Raw genomic sequence first — 19,522 nt, forward strand, 5'->3', positions numbered from 1 at the left:
TTTGCTTTCTGCAACTTTATTAATCCTGCCTTGCCCTGCAAAAACCCTTCTTTCATGTCTGTTCTTGGGTACGAAGTTGAAAGTATTAAGGTATGGTGAAAGGAGCCTAATTTGGGTGTGTGGAATGGTAAATTACGATTATGCACATCTATTATATGACTTTCCTGCTTTAGACATATGGCTAAAGCTAGTTAATAAATTTTAACATGAGAAAAAACAGTTGTGGTCATCTAGTAATGACCCCTTGCATAACTCGGATAATAACCTCTCTGAGTAGCTGTGTTTGAACTAGCGTGCGTACTCTCTCTGAAGCAGCCAATCCTGGTGTTCTTTTAAACAAGCACGAGTGATGGAGAAATTCCACTGCAACCTTACATGCGTTGTTCCAGTTGTTTCTCTCCACTGCCGAGAGACTGTGTATAAGTCTGTGTCTGAAGATAAAGATATTACCCTGTTTCTAATTTGAATTTATCTGGCTTGAACTTTTAATTGCTCGGTCCTGTTATCCCTGTACCTTCTCGGTTGGGAATTACTGTTAAATCTGAGTTTCTTTGTGGGTACTTGGAGCTTTTGATTAACTGTCTCATTCTCTTTTCCCTTTGATAAATAGACTGAGCCACCAGAGCTTTTCATTGTGTTAAGAGTTTTCTATTAATCATTACTGTTGGCTTCTTTGAATTCATTTCAGTCCTTCCTTCTTAAAGAGCAGACACCAGAACTGATGTAATGGTCCAGTAGCGGTTGTGCCATGCAAGTATCAGGTGTAGCATAATCTCATTTACTCCTACTTGATATTTGCTGTTTGTACAACTAAAGTATTCCTGGCCAAACTGTCACGCTAGGAATTCACGTTCAGCTGACTGTTAGGAACCCCTAGAGCAAGTCCATCTTTCCCAGATCACCCTCCTGTTTTGGGGAGGATGCTTTATATGTTTTGTTTCTAGGTGTATGACTATGCTTAAAGTGCACTTTGTGTTAAGCAGTTTGTGTTACTACTCTGTATCAAGAACTTGTCTTCTCTCTTACCTGCGTGTTTGACCAGCATTGATGATTTCCGTCGTTATTCATTGATAGAAGTGTTGAATAGCATAGGAACAAAGGCAGATCCCTGTAGTATCCCTGTTAAAAACACAGCATCATAACTGTTCTTTGATTTTTAAACTAAATTTTAAGGCCTATCCAGTTAGGTGGTGAGTTTTGGGTTTGTTTGGTTTTTTTTTTTTGGTCAATCCACCATACACTTTTAAATGCATAAGGAAAAGGCAGTCTCTTTACTGTTACATTCTTGTCTTGGGGCTAGCTAGAGACTTTGTGTATTTCTTGCAGTTGGAATTTTCTCCCTTTGGATTTGAGTAACTCATTGATTTAATAATTGCACCTATCTGGAACAAAGGGCATCTAATGTTCACCTCTGAATTTTTTGCTGTGAAATACATGTCCTCTCAGGCTGTGTGTATCTTGGGTTACTTACCAGTTAAAGCATGCAGCTGTGCACTACAGAAAAAACTGCAAGTGGACAGTCCTGTTTTGAATGTTAGGTGTTATTTTTATCCAGCATATAATCTTGCAGCTTTCTGCTACCTGAAAGAAGCAAATGGAACCATGAGTGACACAAAGGTGGGGTTTGCAGGCTTGCTTGTCTGGGTCCTGTATCGCTGGAAGTTAAATGGAAAATTCGTAGTACAAAGGCCAGTCGAAAGACGGATTACAACTGACAAGTGTAGTCAGACTATATTGACATAAGTTTAGGTTAGAGAGAAATAACTGCAATTATTCTGCAATTGCAGATCTTTGTATAAAATATTACCCTAGTTATAGATAGTGTGTGTGTACTCATTTTTCTGTGGGAGACAGAGGAGCAATGACCTTGTCGTTAGGGTGCTAGCCAGGGGCGTGGGAGACCTGACTTCAGGGCTTGCCCTGCTAGCTGAGTGCAGGCTTCAGCATGTTACAGTCCCAGATGCCCTTATCAACATGCGGATAACAGTATATTCCTGTCTCACGGGAGTGTTGGGGAGAAAGATCTGCTACAGATCTTCAGGCCCTCAGACACTGTATTTGTACAAGGTTTATAAATATTTTGGAAGATGGATAATACCTGGTGTTAATACCTATTACTGAAACTGCTTGATTTTCATCTAAAAAGGGATGCTTATTAGAATGGGAGTAGGTGCAAGGAATTAGTTGTTACTCAGCAGCTCTCTAACACTTAGGCTTTTACTGAAGTTTTGAAGGGAAGTGCAGGAAGAAGTTCCTGCATTTGCTGTAACTCTGATTCTATGTGGTATTTATTTATGTATTTTGTAATGAGCGATTTCACAATTTGAACTTAAGTTTTCAGTGGTCTCATTTGGGACAATCCCAGAGGAAGGCCCTGTTACATCTATGATGTTAGCATTTAGGTCTGTTAGCGTCACCATTAATTATGGCAAATTCCAAGACTTTCAGTGGCCATGGGACTTCATTTCTGGTATCTTCCCAGGACAGCAAGGCTTCAGATGAATGTGCCGCAAGTGATTTCTTCTCTGTTGCAGGTGTCGAGAAGGCTTTCTTGGAGACTACTGTCAGTACAGAAACCCCTGCGAAAGCAATACCTGTAAGAACGGGGGAACTTGTGAAACTACGTCTCTGATAGGAAAGGCTACCTGCAAATGTGCTCCAGGGTTCACAGGAGAGGATTGTCAATACTCTGAATCGCACCTCTGCTACGTGTCCCAGCCTTGCCTGAATGGAGGAACTTGTCATCCCCGCAGCCAGGAGACGTACGAGTGTGTCTGTCCTCCAGGTTACACAGGTGGGTTCTGCATTTGTACCTCCAGACTCCTTCCTTTGTGAATTACTTCATCATGGAATGTCAAATTTACTAGCTCCAGCACAGGAAATGAGAAGAAGTCTAAATGACTTCATGACCAAAAAAAGTAAAGGGGGGGGGTAGGGAATCAAACTCCCTACCCTTTACACGTAAGCAGAAAGACATTTAGATCTTGTGGGGTTGTCTACATGGGAAAAATGACTGCAGAAGCTACTCTGGAGTGGCTGTTGCACTTTGAGTTCAGACTCTATGTTCTAAAAAAAAATGAAGTAAATTTGGCCAGCAGAATCTTTCTATGGGAAAACTATAATTGGGTGCCTGCGGGGAAGCATGGAAACTCACCCCTTTCATTCTTGAAGGGGACATAGAAGAAGAGTGACTGTCAGTGTGTAGTACGATTTCAGGTCATGGGTTATTTTTATAAATCACAACATTCTATATCTTGCTGCTACCCTGTAAATAAAATGACTTTGTACTGTAACCAGCAAATTGATTTTTGTTTCAAATATAATACTGTAAAATGCAGACATAATTTTTCCTGTAATAATTTTAAGATTTAGTACACCAATCATTTTGAGGTAGCATGAAGGCAATACTATTTTCCACGGAAATAACTTCGTAGTAATGGGAGTGCTCTGTCTTGATCCTACAGGAAAGGATTGCCAGTGGATTGATGCCTGTACATCTCAACCTTGTGCCAATGGAAGTACATGTACTGTGTCTGGAAATAAGTTCTCCTGCATCTGTCTCTCTGGCTACACGGGCCAGAAGTGTGAGATCGATGTGAATGAATGTGCCACACCAGGCCTTTGTCAACATGGTGGGACCTGTGTCAATTTGCCTGGGTCATACCGATGCCAGTGCAAGCCAGGCTATACAGGGCATCGCTGTGAAAGTGTATACGTGCCGTGTTCCCCATCACCCTGTATGAATGGAGGAACTTGTCATCAAACAAGTGACTTCACCTTTGAGTGCAACTGTCTGCCAGGTAAATGATGCTTCTTCGAAGTGCTTGGTTTTGTAGTCTGGTCACTGCATTCCTGTCTATGTTCTTCTGAAAACTTCTCTTGGAGTTTGTGTGATACTAGTGTAATGTAAGATTGAAGGGAGAAATCTCAGCAAGGCAGGAAGCTCTGCTAGGATGTTAATTCCCGAGTGTCAGGATTTCATAATGTGGAAGGGAAGAAAAGTTAAGAAGGCTAGAAATGACAGATTTCTTTGGAACCCAGTCAGAAGTGGAGAATCAAATAGGTAAGAACTACAAGGTAGGTTCCAGGAGATTAGGGTGGTATCTCCTGATGTCCATTTGGAATGCCAAATTCCATGAACATAAACCCCTACAAGTACATGATTTTGTGTTGGTGAAGGCCATGGTTAACTTCAGTGCTTGAATGAAGATCAACATTTGTCCTTTTCTTTCTCAATCTTTACTCTTAAAACATATTAGTTTCTATTCCCTTCCTTTTTCTCCTCCAGTTCCTCCAAATCTTATGAGATACCATTTCCAACTCACCACACCCTTTTTGTCCTGTAATACTCCAAATAAATTATGCTTGCTTGTCTTCTGATGCTGTTGGCTGCCCCGAGTTCATCCACAGCAGGTGTGACATGCTTACTCAGGATCATGGGCTGTATTAGTTTTGTGTGTCAAGCTGGGCTCCAATCACCAAGTCACCAGTCTCTACAAATGACCATATGTCACCTGGTTGGGACCCTGGTGGTCTCATCCTGTCCTGCTCCTCCCCATCCACTTGTCATACTGACCACAGGGCAGTACAAGTCATCTTTGCATATCAGGGGTATTTTAAGGCTGATGCTTTTTACTGAGTAATTCAGTCCATGGGAAACGGATTGTTTAGAAATGCTTTTGACTAGACTTCCTACTTAAGTGTATTGCATTTTGGCACATGAACACTTGGTGTGTGGTAATCTGGAAAAGTAAACTCTCTTCCCTTAAGCATTTCTCTGTTGTTATTTATGTGAAAGATGTAGCTGCCATGGACTGTTTAGGATGAATGTAGAGTGACTGCGTTCTCATGAGGATCATCTGGAGTCATAGGTATGTGTGGAAAGAGCATTTAGAACTTAACTCGTGAAGAATACTTTCTTTTTGGAGACCTTTGTCTTAAAGTGTTGGTTCAAATGACCTTAAATGTACATTGCCAACCTTAGCTAGTGCCTGCACAACAACTTTCTGGGTTGTCTGAGCAAGCATGTGACTCTGAAGGATTTAGGAAAGTTGATCTTAAAATAGAAGGATGTATCATCTTTATTTTGTGTGAAAGCAACCGTTTCTAACTATGCTTGAAGAAACAGTGCTTGTACGTACAGGGTCTTTGAAAATGCTGTATCTTAACTAACAGCTGCTCTTGGGGAATTTATTGCTTTTCTGCTATGCATCTTTTTAAAATGAAATTGTAAACTAAGTAGCTCTGGATTAACAAGCTTGATCTGAAATTCAGAATTTTCTTAGTCAGATCTGTTTAGCCAGTTTAAGGAGTTTAAGATCTCATGCAGAGGCAGTGTGGTGGGGGGAGGAGGAGAGGAAGATGAAGTTTGAAGGACTTGATCCTGTAAAGCTGATAAGACAGTTTGCTTTCGTGACTCTTACAGGGGCACAAGACTGGGTAGGAGCACATTTTCCCTTAGACAAGCGTGTGGGCTGGCTAAACTATGGTCAGGAAATGAAAATGAGATTACTATAGTAACAGTTACACACCCACACTGCTCTCACACATTTTGGATTATTAGCTGCTTTTTTGGACTTGTTACACAATGTGTATAGTGGGGGTGAGTTAATGTGGCTTTGAGAGCCTTCACTTCTGTATTTCCTGTATTTGTTTAAGTTGGCCATGTTGTTTTGCTAGCTTGATTTTTAAAACTAGTCATTTGAAAAACAGCAAAAAAAGAGAGAGGTTGGAGAGGCCAAAATGCTTACATTAAACTCTTTAATAAAGGCAAGGCACCCAGCCATTTCTTCTCCCTTACAGTCAAGCATGCAGCATGAAATTTCTGAAGTGTTGGAAAAGGTTTTGTCTGGGAAGGAAAGGTCAACAGAGAGAGAAGAGAATTTGTGGTCTGTCACAGCCAGGGAAGATGTGAACAAGGCCTGCTCATCTGGAAGAGAGTGCCAAGAGTATGGACTAGAAATTCCTCTTTAGACTCCTTCTCTGAATTGGAGCAATGCTGATGATACTGTGACTATAAATGGAATTGCTCTAGCCCTTCCTTCTGGACTGCCTTAAGATGTTACCATAGCTTAGCATTATGGTCGTGGAGACAGTTACATCTTGAACTGCTGGAATGGTTTTTGATATGATTTTGCATCTTGTGACCTGTGAAACTTTGAAGAAGTTTTGCTTTGAAGAAACTGATTGTGCCCAAGCAGCAATTTAAGCATAATTAGGTTACTCCTGGACTGGCCCCGAAATAAGTTCTTGTTTCCTGTAGATGTTTTCTTCTTTGCTTTTGAGTGAATTTCATTTTTTGTGAATATAGATACAAGAGAAACGAGAGCTTGAAAATATGGAAAAAGCCTACAACCTGGAGTTACACGTCACAGCAGCTTCATCTACAGTAGTGCAAGTACTGTTTATCTACAGCGTAGTCAAGCTGCTATTTTAAATTCTCAAGTTCCCATTTCACTTGTGCATTTACACAAACAAATCTTGCATTAGGTAATTCATGAAGTTGTGTGTTAGAAGAGGTCAGCATTTGGTGGCAAGTGTAAGTGAAGAGTTATATATACTGTCAGTATTACATCTGTATGAAAGGTAACTTATTTGCTCTCCCTCTAGCGTAATCATTTTTCCTCTGGGCTTTGATTTAGATAAAAAGATTGTAGACAAGTGAGCACGTTAGGTCAATCATAACAGATAGTCATAGTAAAAAAAATACTTCTGTGAAAGAGACTTAACCTGAAGCATTAGCAACTCCTTTAAATATAAGAATGAGCTCGTAGTTATAAATATTTGACAAAAAAGGAGTTCATTTGGCAACTAACCTTTAATGGAATGTTAAACAAGTCAATAGAGGAAGTTCTTAGCTGGGAAAGTGATTATTCATTGTTATCCATCAAAATAATTACCCATTAACTAAGATAAGGACCCTAGGGAATTCCAAGGGCTTGTTCAGGAAACGATCTGTCAGGCTGGAGCAGGCTGTTTATGAGAGCTGGAACACTTCCTGGGAAGAGGAAGTAACCTCATGCCGGTTTGTAGCGGACCGTCACGCTGCCCTGCGCAGTAAGCATCATGAACGGGGTCTAGCAGACGTACTGAATTTGCCGTGGTGGGGAAGACCCTGCTTGCTGGGCTTTAGAGATGAGCTGCTTCCTGTGGGGTGTGAGGTTCTGCGTGCTGGGTACCCATCTGGGGTACCAGACAGCATGCATGCCTCTTGCCTCCGGGTGAGCTGGCTCTCTTAGGTGGAGTAGCCCATCTCACATTTATTTCAAGAAGCTGAACTGTCAGGGTTGCATGCAGGCAACTGCTGTTGGGCACCTGGTATGCAGAAACTTACTTTTGTGTTAAAATGATGCAGGTCAGTTTTAGCACTCTGTGTCGAGATCCCTAATTTCTTGTCAGCAGGCCCTAAATCTGGCAATGAGTTGACATTTTAATTCAGGTACAAGTTCCTGCCTCTATACATAATTGGTCCTGCAGAAAGTCTGAGGTGTCATTTATAGGTCGAAATAAGGCTAAAGATTAAGATTTGGAGGGAATTGGATAAAGGGCTCTGGAATGGGCTGGAGATTTCAGATGACATAGGAGTAAAGTTATCTACTTGTATCCCTCTGTGTACTAGAGGAGGAACGATGTGCTGATAGCAGTGGGAACACTTTTCCCCTTGAGGTTCTCATTCCTTAGTTTGCCGTGCTTGGAGATACGGAGCAAAAGTCAGGATGTGTATTGCAAACTGTTCTCTTGGAGGGAGAGAGCAAAGGACAACATGTGAGTCCCAGCACAGGGGGGAACAGGAAACAGTGTCAGGTGTCCAAATACATCAAAACAGTGAACTCTTTGGCTTTCTGGAAAAGAGTCAGGTTATGTAACTGCAAAATCAGATCCTGGGACCCAGCTGAGGAAAAGCTTACGTGTCTCAGAGCAACTTCATGCTTGCCGTGCTCAAATGTAGGTGTGTTGGCCCAAACAATCATGACTCTAAAGGACTGGTTCTACGAATGAAAGCTAAACTTCACTAGGACAGTTTTATTTGCAAATTAAGCAGATCGTAATATTGTGTAAGTTTGACTTGAAGAGGACACAAAAATCATGCCTTTTACAGCTTTTAGATGTTCTGAAACTAAGCCAAAGTTGTTCTTCAGAGTAAGACAAATTTAAAGGGAATTTGGGAGTTGGGAAGTTACCAAAAAAGAAACTTGTGTTTTTTTCAGCTGTGCACTCAAAATAGTGTCATCTTCACCATTTCAACCCTTCCTGATTCCATTTCCCTTGGAGATGTCTTTTGACCGAGCACACTTGGCTGTGTGTCATTTCTCTTGAACCTTTTACTATATCACAATTTTTTTTTGTAAGCTCTTTTTTTGTTTCTGTTCTGCTGTCACTAGTGGTATCCTCCAGCTTTTAGTGTGGGATTAATTGTTGTCTGCATTTACATGAGATGCTTGAGGACCAGCTCTTAGATGGTAATGTAGCTGGTTAAAATGTGAAAATGTACAATGGCTTAGTGAGGTTTTAGTATTGGGGTGACTTCCATGCTCTATTATTACTCAGTCATTGGGCCGCTTTAAATTTGTGTACAGTACAGTGAGATATTTTTAAACAAATGCCTGCTGTCAGGAATTTGTTTGTTAAAAAGTAGGGTAGGTCTTCATATTGTTTGAGCTGAAAGGACAGGAACTTAAACCTTTCGAGTTTGTGGTTCTGGGTGCATTTTGATGCTGATCACATTGCTGGCATGAGTGCAATCTGTGGTCAGTGGGATGGTTATCCTCAAGCTGAAAAGCAAGCTGATAGGATGCCCCTGTGTTTTACAGCTGAGCCTTTGGTCATGCATGGTAGCTTTATACAGTTTTAAATATAGTGATCTGATACTAATTGCATTCCTTGGTAGTTGTTCCTTGGCACCTTTTGCCAGGAAGGCACTGCTGTGATGATTAGGATTCAGACTAACCATGGTCTATTTCCTCTTTATTTTAACCTTCCCTACTGCCATGAAAATTTGCAGGATCTTGGGTGAAGGTGGGAAGGGCTTTGAAGGGAGAGGGTAATAATGCAGGTCCTTTTTTTTTTTTTTAAAAATGTTGAATCTGTTCTTCCTTGCTAGTGGATGCTTGATGCAGCTTAGCAACAGCATTCCTCTTCGCTTCTGACTCTTACCTGTAGTATTGGAGAAGTTTGAGGTGGGAATGCATACGAGTCATCTCGAGTCTCTTGAGAGTATTGGTAGTCTGGAGAAGCTGCTTCAGAGCTTTACAGTCTGTCTCATCTGCCGCACAGCATGATCTGCGTTGGACCAGATGTTGCTTACAGGGTCTATGTGACTTGACACAGACGTTATGGAAGTGTCTGGAACAGGGCATCAAAAGTAGAGGGGTTAAAACATAACTCTGGGTGAGAGGACTGTGTCATGTTAATATTACATTCCAAAGCAGTGAAGAGGCAGAGCTGATGTTTTAAATTAATGTGTGTGTTCTGGAATCATTTACTTCATCCACATTATCATGCATCCACTTGTGCTTTGATAAATAGTGCTCTCATCCAGCAGAAGTTGCAGGTTTATTTAATGAAGCATGAAGTAAACCAGCAGGGGAAATCAAGAGGAAGATGGATTATTGACAACTCCCTTCCCTAATGACCCCGTTCTCCTTATTTGAAAGGAGAGGGAGATCTAGCAAGGACATTTTGCCAGTGTGGCTATGTTCATTAGGAGCCTTGATTTTCATTGGGAAGGGGTGTCTGGTTTCTTCTGCTTTTCAGTCAGAGCTTAGTGTATAAGCATTGCTTGGCTGGTGGCTGATTTGTTGATGGACTGACTTGTCTAACACTGAAGAGGGCCCAATCAGGAATTTGGAAGCTCGTTTTCAAAGCGTAGAAGATCTTTCTTTGATGTAGCCAAGGCATATGAACTATGCTGAGGTATTCATGAAGTGAAGGCCAGGTCCTTTTTTGCCATAGGAAGAACTTGTCCTGGGTGGTGCTCTAGCTGCTGCTTGGTGGGCAGTGACAGGTTTACCTCATAATAAACTAAATCTCTTGGTCTTCACTTTGTTTGCTTTGAACAACAGTGCTCATTAGTCACTTAAAGAAAAAATACCCTTGTCTTTTTGGTGGTGAAAACATATTTGGCCATCTACCTATGGTAGTAGTGTTCTAACTGTGTAATCTGACCTGCACGCTATCAGCAAAGGCATTCAACGAAGTCTCTGGTCAGCGTGCTACATTGAGGTTCATCAGGATTAGGTTAACAGGGGAGGTGTTTAAGAAAAAAAAGCGGGGAAGCTGCGTCAAGGGTGAATTCTCTTCAAAAGAGGCTGGAAGCCCATTTCAGTGTTCTGTGTTTCTGCTTTGTCCAGGTTTCGAGGGAAGTGTCTGTGGGCACAACGTTGACGACTGCCCAAATCACAACTGCCAAAATGGGGGTATATGCGTGGATGGTGTGAACACGTACAATTGCCGCTGCCCACCGCAATGGACAGGTACGTACTATGGAAAACATTCCTGCATGGGCTGGGCACATTTTACGGGAATGAAACGCAGGACTTCTGGCCTTCACCCAATGTACAACTGGGGTTGTATACAGCTGAATGCAGCTTACATTTGTGACTTGTTCCGCAGTCTGGGGGGCAGATGTCAGTGGAACCCTTAAAAGAAAATTGTTTGCATCAAAGCCACTGCAGTGGAGGCCAATTTTCTATTGCACCAGGCAGTAATACAGGCTTATGTGTGCATGGGTCTGACAGACAGGTACCGTGATTCTTGAGCTGCAATGCAGTGCAACTGTCAAGAGTTGCACTTCTGCTTGTATGGATTACTTTGTAAGAGGATATGTGTTTTACAAAAGTACAAGGCATGGCTTTGCTATTACAGGTGTGTGCATTAATGGTGCTCTGCTGATACTTCTTGGGGGTATTTTTAACCTGGGGTAGCAATCCCCATGTAGATAATAGTAATGCTGCTGAAGAACAGGGCAAATCTGAAAGAAGGTATAGGTGGGAGAAAGGGAGGGAAGTGAAGAAGCGTGTGTAAGGGAAGCTTATGTTTTTGCTGCTATTATTTTTGTGCTGTGGCTGATTTTTATCTGGAGTTCTCTGACTAGCAAAGCTACTTTTGCTTCATAAATGAGTCTGCTTTACTCTGAGTCTGTAGGCAGAAAAAGTGTGAATTTCAAGAAAGTGTTATGCATGATGTAAGCAAGCAGCTTACAGGAAATCCAGTGTCATCTTTAGTCACGAAATGTCTCCATACCTCAAAAATAAACAAATATCTCTGGTTTTGGGGTTTTTTTTGAGTCATACTAGTCATTCTTAGCTGGCACGCTTTTTCAGCTGAGTATAGTTTTGCCCTTCTTTCAAAATCATAGGTAAAAAAACAGCCCTAGAACTGGAAAACTGAGGTATGGAATCAATTTGCATTTTTCCTTTCATAAGGTAGATTGGGATACTTGTTTTAGAACTAAGCTTGAACTAGTTTCTCAGTCCTGAGGAACCTTTAGCATGTTTTTCTCTGTATCTAGAAAATGTTGTATTTGAAACCAGAACATCAGTAGTGATTGGTAGTTTGGACAAATGCACTGAGGAGTTTGACTACTAGAGACCAGAGGTTTCATGTTGTTGTAGCTTTTTTCCTCAGAGAGCATAATTTTCATTGTAAACCTGTTGTCATTAACTGCAAAGGAGGCTGCCAGTTAAGAACCTTTATTAACTTTTAAAAAATTACATATTCTTATTCTTAAATGAAGTTAAAACCACATAAGAGTGAAATGCACCACTGCTTGCATAGCTCTTTGAAACTAGGTGTAAATAGGAGAAAATGAGTCCTCCCTTTAATGAGCAAGTACCCTTGCTTCTATACTGCTTCTCTGTCTATATGTCCTTAAAGCCTGCAGAAAGTGAAACCTGCAAAGGAAAATATGAAGAGGGCTTGGCTGTGGAGCCAAAAACCCTTCAGTGACCCCTAAAATCTTGCTCCACACCACGGAAATTATAAACCTTGTTATGGCTTTTAGTGTCTCTCAGTAGTAAATAAATCTCAGGGTTATTCCTGAAGCATAGAGGATACAATGGATCATGAGTGTGTACAGCATGAGTATATAATCTACAAGGGATTATTTTGGTTTGTAGAGGTATTGTAAACTTAGCTTGGTTTACAGGATTTGGGTGGATAGCTGCTGTCAACTAGGGATGACTTGTGCAACTCACCTGGGAGAGACCTTGGTAATAGATTGTGATTCTGTTTGGTTTTGTGGTAGATTGTCTCTCTGATTAACCACTGAAATTCTTTGCAAGGCAGTTGTGGTGTTCCCTCTCTGAACCTCTCCCTCCTATGGGCTCTGACTGACTAGCATTGGGAAAAATCGTTAGACCCGTGTTGTGGCCTAGGCTTGTGCCTTCTTTCTTCTCTGTGGACAGTCTCTCCAGAAAACCTTATGTGCATGAAGGATGCTTCCCTTCAGTGAAACTCTGGAAAGAGAGAGGAAGTCCCCAAGCCTTATGTTCCCATGGCTTTCTAGAACAATTTAATGGAATGGGCTTTCTGAGAATTGCCTTTGTTTATGGTGAAGTTAAGGTTATCAGCGCAGCAGTGGGTTTAGATGATGGCTTCTCAAAGCCATTGACTTTCTAGACTTCAAGAATCAGGTCAGTTTGGAACTAAAACTGGTCTCACTGTTTAGGAAACAGCAGCTTGGCTGTTTGAACAATGAACGCTAGAGCCTTTGGGGAACTGAACTGTCTTGTCTGAAATGAACAGCGCCAGTTTCGGTGTTCAAACTAAAACATGAGTAACTTCAGAAGTAGCTATGCATGTCCGTATTGGCATATGTTTGACACATGTAGGGCAGAAGCTCTGTGCATCCACAGGATGCCTTAGTGATAGCCATTCCTCTGCAGTGTAACTGCTGATCTGAGTGTCTCTGGAGGCTGAAGGCTCATGATGGCCATGGAGGGCTGTGTTTGGGGTCTTCTCTATGTTGCTTTGCTTGAAAGCCTGTGCAGTGAAAAGCTCGTGGCCAGCTGGCCTTTAAGAATTTATTTATTGTATCTGTAATACTCCTTTTGCCCAATAACTGTGTGTGCAAGTGATGTCCCATGATGCCCCGAAATCCTGTCCAGGTCCACAGTGAATGCAGCCATGTGGTGCAAGTGGACAAATGTCTTGCAAGTCACCTGAATGCCTCTTGTTCTAATGTGGTCCTGCAGCTCAGCCCAGCAGTGACCTTGCTCCATCATCTCAGTAGCATTTTCTTAAAAGAAGCTTGTTTCTCTGAATGGACTTCAGTCCCTTTCCTGCATCTTCAATTAGAGACCGAGAAGGTGCAGGATAACAGTACGTGTCCAGCTTGGAGACATGAAGTGTGATGCTGAGGCAGGGCACAAAATAGGGAAGGTAGATGGAGGACTGCTAGAATAGTTTGGAGAGAGAGATGGTTTTTTTTCAAGATTATACTGCAGCTGATGCTGACAGGAGTAAACTACAATAAAAAATGAGTTACTCGGCAATAAGGAAATGTTGTGTAAGTGCAGGTCCATCCTTTGCACAAACGTGGTTTATAACATTGTAAATCATCTCTAAGGTAAGTGAAGAAGGCAGAGCTGAGCAAACAACTCTTTTGGAGTCTGTCCTGATAAACACTTATAGCCCAACAGTGTGGAACTGTGAGAGTGAACACTTCAGGAAATCAACAGCTAAAAAAAAAAAAAAAGTCCAAACACACCTGTTTGTAAGTAAATGTCAGCCAAAAACGAAAGAATGTTAAATTTTCTAAAAATACTTAGCAGTGTAGATGTCTTGTCTTCATAACAGTTCTTCTGCAGTCTCTTCTTTCAAATACTTACTTGTCAGGTTATCTTGGAGAAGTTTAAATTGGTCTGTTTGCAGTTTTAGTCTTTATTTAATCTTCGTGTTGTGGATGATGATCTACAATGTTTGTTAATATAGTTTGTGCTTCATGGCATAGAGAAACCAGCCCCATTCCTTGCTAGAAAAATCAAGAAGCTGTACTGCATCTCATGAAGAATAGTTTTGTGTAAAGTAATATTGAAGCATCCTTTACTGAAACAGAATCTGTCCCAATTCTTTTTGGTAATCATCTGCCTCTTCTAGTTCCCTGACAGGTGGTAGGCTGGACTATATAACTATGCATTTTTTTTAAAAAAAATTTTTGTGCTTGCTACTAGACTCTAGCTTTTGAGACACTGTTTGCTTTTGGTCTAATTTCCTACTCCTCAAACAGAGCTCACTGCTCCTTTTTTGTTGAAGTGTGTGCCTTCTCTTTCACATTTTGCTGCTTTTTCTGGAAAGATAAAATCTAGCCTTTCAGAAACAATGACGAGAAATTCCTGCTGTCACTAATGTTTTTGTCACCTTCAAAGTACTCCTATTTCATATGGTTATAATGATTGTCAACCTCATAAATTTGTAACTGGCAAGACAATCTTGGATGTGTTTTGGTGAAACTGCCCCAGATCTTTCCTGTTACTGAATGTTAACTGATTTTTTGTTTGTTTGTTTAAGGATGACTTTATCTTGTCCCAGGCTAAATCCCTTGTCAGAACCAGTGTTTGTTGGGTCCTTTCAAGGCACAACGTTGCAGATGTGTAATGAAGCTCACCTTTTCTTGCAAATAGATAAGGATGCTTTTGTAAAAGACTGAAGCCTATTCCTCTGTGCATGGCAGGCCAGAGAATTTGGTGTGTTTTAAAGTGTGATTTGAGTCAAGATTAGCCAAAAATCCTGGCTAATGTCTGTGTCCTGCAAAGGCTCTGCTTTATGCTGCTGTTCTGCAGCAGTTAAACCAGCCTGATGGGCTCACTGCAGCTGAGGACAAAGGTGTCTTTGCCTTCTCTGCCTGCTCCCAGCCACCCTTCCCCTGAGCTGGCTCTGGTATTTGTTGGAGTATGCCACTTTAACTCACTAATCTAGGAAAAAATCCTGTCCAGCTGCCTTTTTTTTTTTTTTCCCCCTTGCCTGGGATCAGGAATTAAAATTCACAGAGCAGTCTCGTGGGTGAGCAGATGCAGAGGAAGTGATGGCAGTCCAGGGCTGTAAAGTCCTGTGGAAGGTTAGGGTGTCCTTCCACAGGACACGGTGAAACTATCTGAGGATTTAAAGGCAGCTCAGTCGTTCCAGATCACAATTCATGTAAAGAAACAAGACTTTGTTTAAAATGCACCTGTTTACTCTGTTGATCTAACCAACCCGGCTTTGTGTCAAGAAAGATGACTTGAGAATTTGGGTACTAAAGTGAATAACAAGATAAAATGCTGTAAATGGTTTTGTTTTTCTTGGCTGAGGAGGACTCCTGCTTCACTGTGGAAAGTTTGCAGTGTTTCAGGGGATCATCATGAATCTGAGTTTGGCCCAAATCACCTTTGAGGAATGGTGCACAGCACAGGTTAAGATTTGTATCCTCCATTGAGTTTAAGTCCTTTGCATGGTTTGCTCCTGAAGTGCTGCATCAGGAGTTGTGGGATGAGTCTCTGGGCTTGGGGGACACGCTATGTCCATGCTCAAGTGGGTTTTGGAAGACCTACATTATAGTGCTTCAGTTGCAAGCTTGGCCTGCTTGCCTCCTTTCATTATTTCTACCCCTGTGGATGGGAAGGCGAGACTCCCATGGCAGTTGTATTTATTTAGGCTTTGTTTTCCCCTGAAAAGGGGGCTCCAGTGAACTGTGTATCTTAAAATCTAGGAGACCTTTGTCTCAAGGGAAGCACAGTGTGCTAACAGCTGACTCCACCAAATAACTCCAGCATTGGGAGGTAGCTTAAGAAACAAATGTTTGTCTTGAGCAGAAAAGCTCTTCAGGCAGCAGGGCTGTGCTTTTTAATTAAAAGAGCTGTTAGCTTGGTCATATGCTCTTAAACACTAGTTGACGGTTTTAGTTAAGGGTTACTTTTTCTGCAGAGCTTTAGGCAGGAATCTTCAATGGGGGGAGTTAAGGGTTCGATTCCTATTTAATTAGAGTAATATTTGCTCCCTACCTTGGTTTTCTTTGAAAATCCCAGCCTTAAACTCTGGGCAGATGTGACTTTCTTTGCTAAGAAGGGAGGATAAATATCAAAAGGCTAATGTTTAACATTTTTATGTAAGATCGTACGCTCTGGTATTTTGTTTTTTCAAAACTTTCTTTGCCAAATACCACTTTCCTCAGCTTCTGTATCACAAAGTATACAGTAACAAGTCATGCTAACTTAGTGTTCAAAAAGTACTGCCTTGCTGGAATACTTAGAGGCTTGAAATGTAGAGGAACTAACTCTGACGCTAGACGACATGGATCATAAATGTTGAACATGCCGGTCTCCTAAATGATGGAATATACATCCTTGCTGCTCTCTATAGAGTATTGATTATTCCCTTCCAGAGAGCGCTGTCAGGGTTGCACTACATTCAGATTCTGGTTGGCATGCGCATACGGAACATGCAGAGAGCAGTCTCTACCTTTGTATTAGCTGGCTCAGGGAGACTGGCTCAGACTCCCGTGAGAAGTGCAGTCATCTTTCCCAGTGATGTAGCAATGGTAGACTTTCTGGTGCTTTTCCAGACTTTATTAAAAAGCATAGTAGCCTCTTTGGTACTGGCTGAGATCTGTCTATGCCAGACTTGGCAAGTTGGCTGGTGATTTGCTGTCACTACAGTAGTATCTCCAAGAGACAGCTCTCTGAAAGAGGCCAAGAGGGATTATGATTCTTTTTCTTCCTTCATGTTTGAACTGGCAGATACAAAGGGAGCAGGGAGCACGTGGCAGGCTCCAGACAAGTTTGAGTGTACAAATGATTTGAAGCATCGGACATAAACTTTATCCTGGATGCTGTTTGTTTCTCTTGTGATACTTGATTGTGCAGAGCAGATTGATTTAGCAGGCACTGAAAGTTACACCATTAGTTAGTACTGTGTCCCGTATGGATTCTGGAACACCTACCACAACCTCCCGTTTGTTGTGTGCTGCTTTCCATTTCCCAACAGCAAGCCTTGGTTAGGAGGTAGCTGTAATAAAATACCTGGGGTGTTAACAGCTGAACTGATCCGGTGACAGAATGACAGCATCTAATTTAGACCATGCTGCTGCCTCTTCCCTTGTGCCTTTGGTGACTTTCCAGGCTGGGAAATACTCTTTGCGATCGAATGTGCCAAATAATCTCCTGTGGAGCTGTCTTTAAGTTTTCAGTACACCTTGCATCTGTTTGGCACTAAAACAAATTAGGCTAGACTTCTCTGGTGAGGCTGGGTTGGTGGATGTGTGTGGTGAGACCAGGCTAATAGGTAACAGTTGTTTTCTCTGCAGCTGACTTATTTCTGGCAGTTTCTGTCCCTTCCTTTGTACTTAGAATGAGGTGATTTGTCTTTGGATAATTACTAAAGATGTGTTGCTGAGATAGCTTGAGAATATGAAGCTTTTATTGTAAGGTTTGGCTCCAACTGTTATTTTTGTCTTGCAGATCTTTTCACTTCTTAGGTATTTCCCTGATTCACTGGATTTTCCAGAGGAGGTAAAGAGAAGGACAAAATGGAGAGTAGCTTGGTGATGTCTATTTCCTTTTGGTTACTTCTCTATCCTGCTGCTGTCCCCAATCATTTCACCTACTGCCATATTAAACCAGTCTGTCATTAGCACATCACTAATAATTTTTAATGAATTTTGTTCTGTTCATTTGTATTACTGCCTCTGAAGAGCTCTGTCAGGACTGCCTTCTCTACCCAGTAGTCTGTGGGGAGTGATTTAGGGCAGTATTTAATGGATCAGGGCGTGCATAAGTCTCTTAAAGACCAGAGTTTTGTATTTGGGGGTTGTAAAATCCCTTGTAAAAGCCCATTAGTTCCACTACATGCTTCCCAGTGTGGTTATGAAATTAAACTCTTTTCTCCACCGTATTAGCGTAAAATAAACACAGATGTTTACTCTGCCACTACAATTGTAGATTCGTCTTCAATTATTCAAATTCTATATTAAGCTCTTAAATTTTATGATATCTTGGATGAAATTTGACATTGCCCAAGATACAGTAGATCTATTAAAAACAAAACAAAAAACCCAACACCTGAGGTTTGGGAATGGCTGCTACTGCTTTGCTGCTCTGTAGTTCTGTATTTCAAATGGGAGAAAGATGCTGTGAGATCCTGGGGAAGGAGTACTTTTTTGAGGGCTGTGATGCCTCTCACTTCTTTAGAAAACTCCTGCAAGGGAAAAGCGGGGAAGACCTTTACTAAACACACATGCAACTGGGGGCATTTTTTGCAGATGTAAACAGCGTAGTCCTTTGAATTCTGTGTGTGCCTGGAGCCATCCTTGGAGCTGAAAGCAGCAGTCGTATTAATCGGATCAGCTGCAGGGAGCTGTGGAGATGGCTTTGGAGAGCCTGGAATTTGGATGTGATCTGGACATCACACTTGAGATCCCTGTCAGTAGTACTTGTTCAGTGCTCTGGACGTTCTTGTCCGTATAAAGGTGTCGCCCCTTTCAGAGAAGTTTGAAGTTCTTTGCTTTGAGATACCTTTTGTCAATAAAGCAAATTATATAAATGATCACATATTTTCTTTTGTATACTTTGCCACACTCTGTATCTTCCCTGCAATAACTGTTGTGTCTTTCTCCCTTTGTGGGTAACAATTGCTTTGTAAGTCTCTTACAAAATTCTTCTCTCCATCAGTCTGTTGGACTCTGAACTCTACTCCTTTTCAGTGTCTTTATTCAGAGGTGGTGGCTTCAATACTGCAAAACGTATTCCAGCCTGAGGCTTTGCCATTGCTATTACACAACAACAACTGTTTGCATTAGTTATTCTTCCTTGTAGTCAAATGTCTTGTTAGCGGTGTTTATTTTGTTGATTAAAGCTGTGATTGAGCAGAGGTCCCCACTGAACTCTTGCAGGGAAGCTGAAGTCTTTCCTCAAGGAGTGTCTAACAGAAACCTTCTGCATCAAGTCTGTTTGCCTTTGTATTTTATTTGGTGCTTGTGCATCAAGCCTTGTCTGCTGTTGCACTGCCCAGCAGCCTCGCTTGGTTGAATCTGTCTGAAATTCCCTGGCTTCCTCTTCAATAATATAAATAGTATTTTGTTAAAGATATGCCTACTGTTCATCTCCTTCCAGGCCATTAATTAAATGCTCCAGTGCCTGTACGTATTTGTTAATTGTAACTTAGTTTTTTCGAGGAGTATGGATAATTCTGTGGGCTAAAGATTAATTGAATGTTTTTACAAATACACAATTCAAAACTACGGGAGTTAAAGTATTTTTCATAAACACCATTTTACTAGAAGGCCCGATGGTTCCATGCAATTTTTCCTTTACTTTTCCATTTGCTGAGGAGACTTACTGGGCAACTTGAGGAAACTGAGCTTTGACCTGACTGACCAACGTGCGTTAGGTTACGCTGTCAATGCAGACGTTTTCCTTGTGTTATAAGAAAGAACCGGACAGAGAAATGTCCTTCCCCAGCCAGATGTGGTCTGCCAGCCAGCATCCTGAATATACACACGGGTGGTTAGAGGGGGGAAGAAACTGCATGGTCCCTTGCGGTGTGGCAGTGC

General features: G+C 41.5%; 1 protein-coding gene across 1 annotated transcript in view; it reads left to right on the forward strand.

Annotated features, from left to right (window-relative positions):
• NOTCH2 (notch receptor 2) overlaps positions 1-19,522 on the forward strand; it is an 88,377-nt gene that overhangs the window by 17,749 nt on the left and 51,106 nt on the right. The window contains exons 3-5 of the mRNA XM_072868829.1: positions 2,535-2,794; positions 3,465-3,800; positions 10,350-10,472. Of these exons, the coding sequence (XP_072724930.1) occupies positions 2,535-2,794; positions 3,465-3,800; positions 10,350-10,472 (719 nt within the window). The remainder of the gene's footprint in view (positions 1-2,534; positions 2,795-3,464; positions 3,801-10,349; positions 10,473-19,522) is intronic.

This window comes from Ciconia boyciana, chromosome 7 (genome assembly GCF_034638445.1).
Source record: "Ciconia boyciana chromosome 7, ASM3463844v1, whole genome shotgun sequence".
In the NCBI taxonomy this organism is placed as follows: Eukaryota; Metazoa; Chordata; class Aves; order Ciconiiformes; family Ciconiidae; genus Ciconia; species Ciconia boyciana.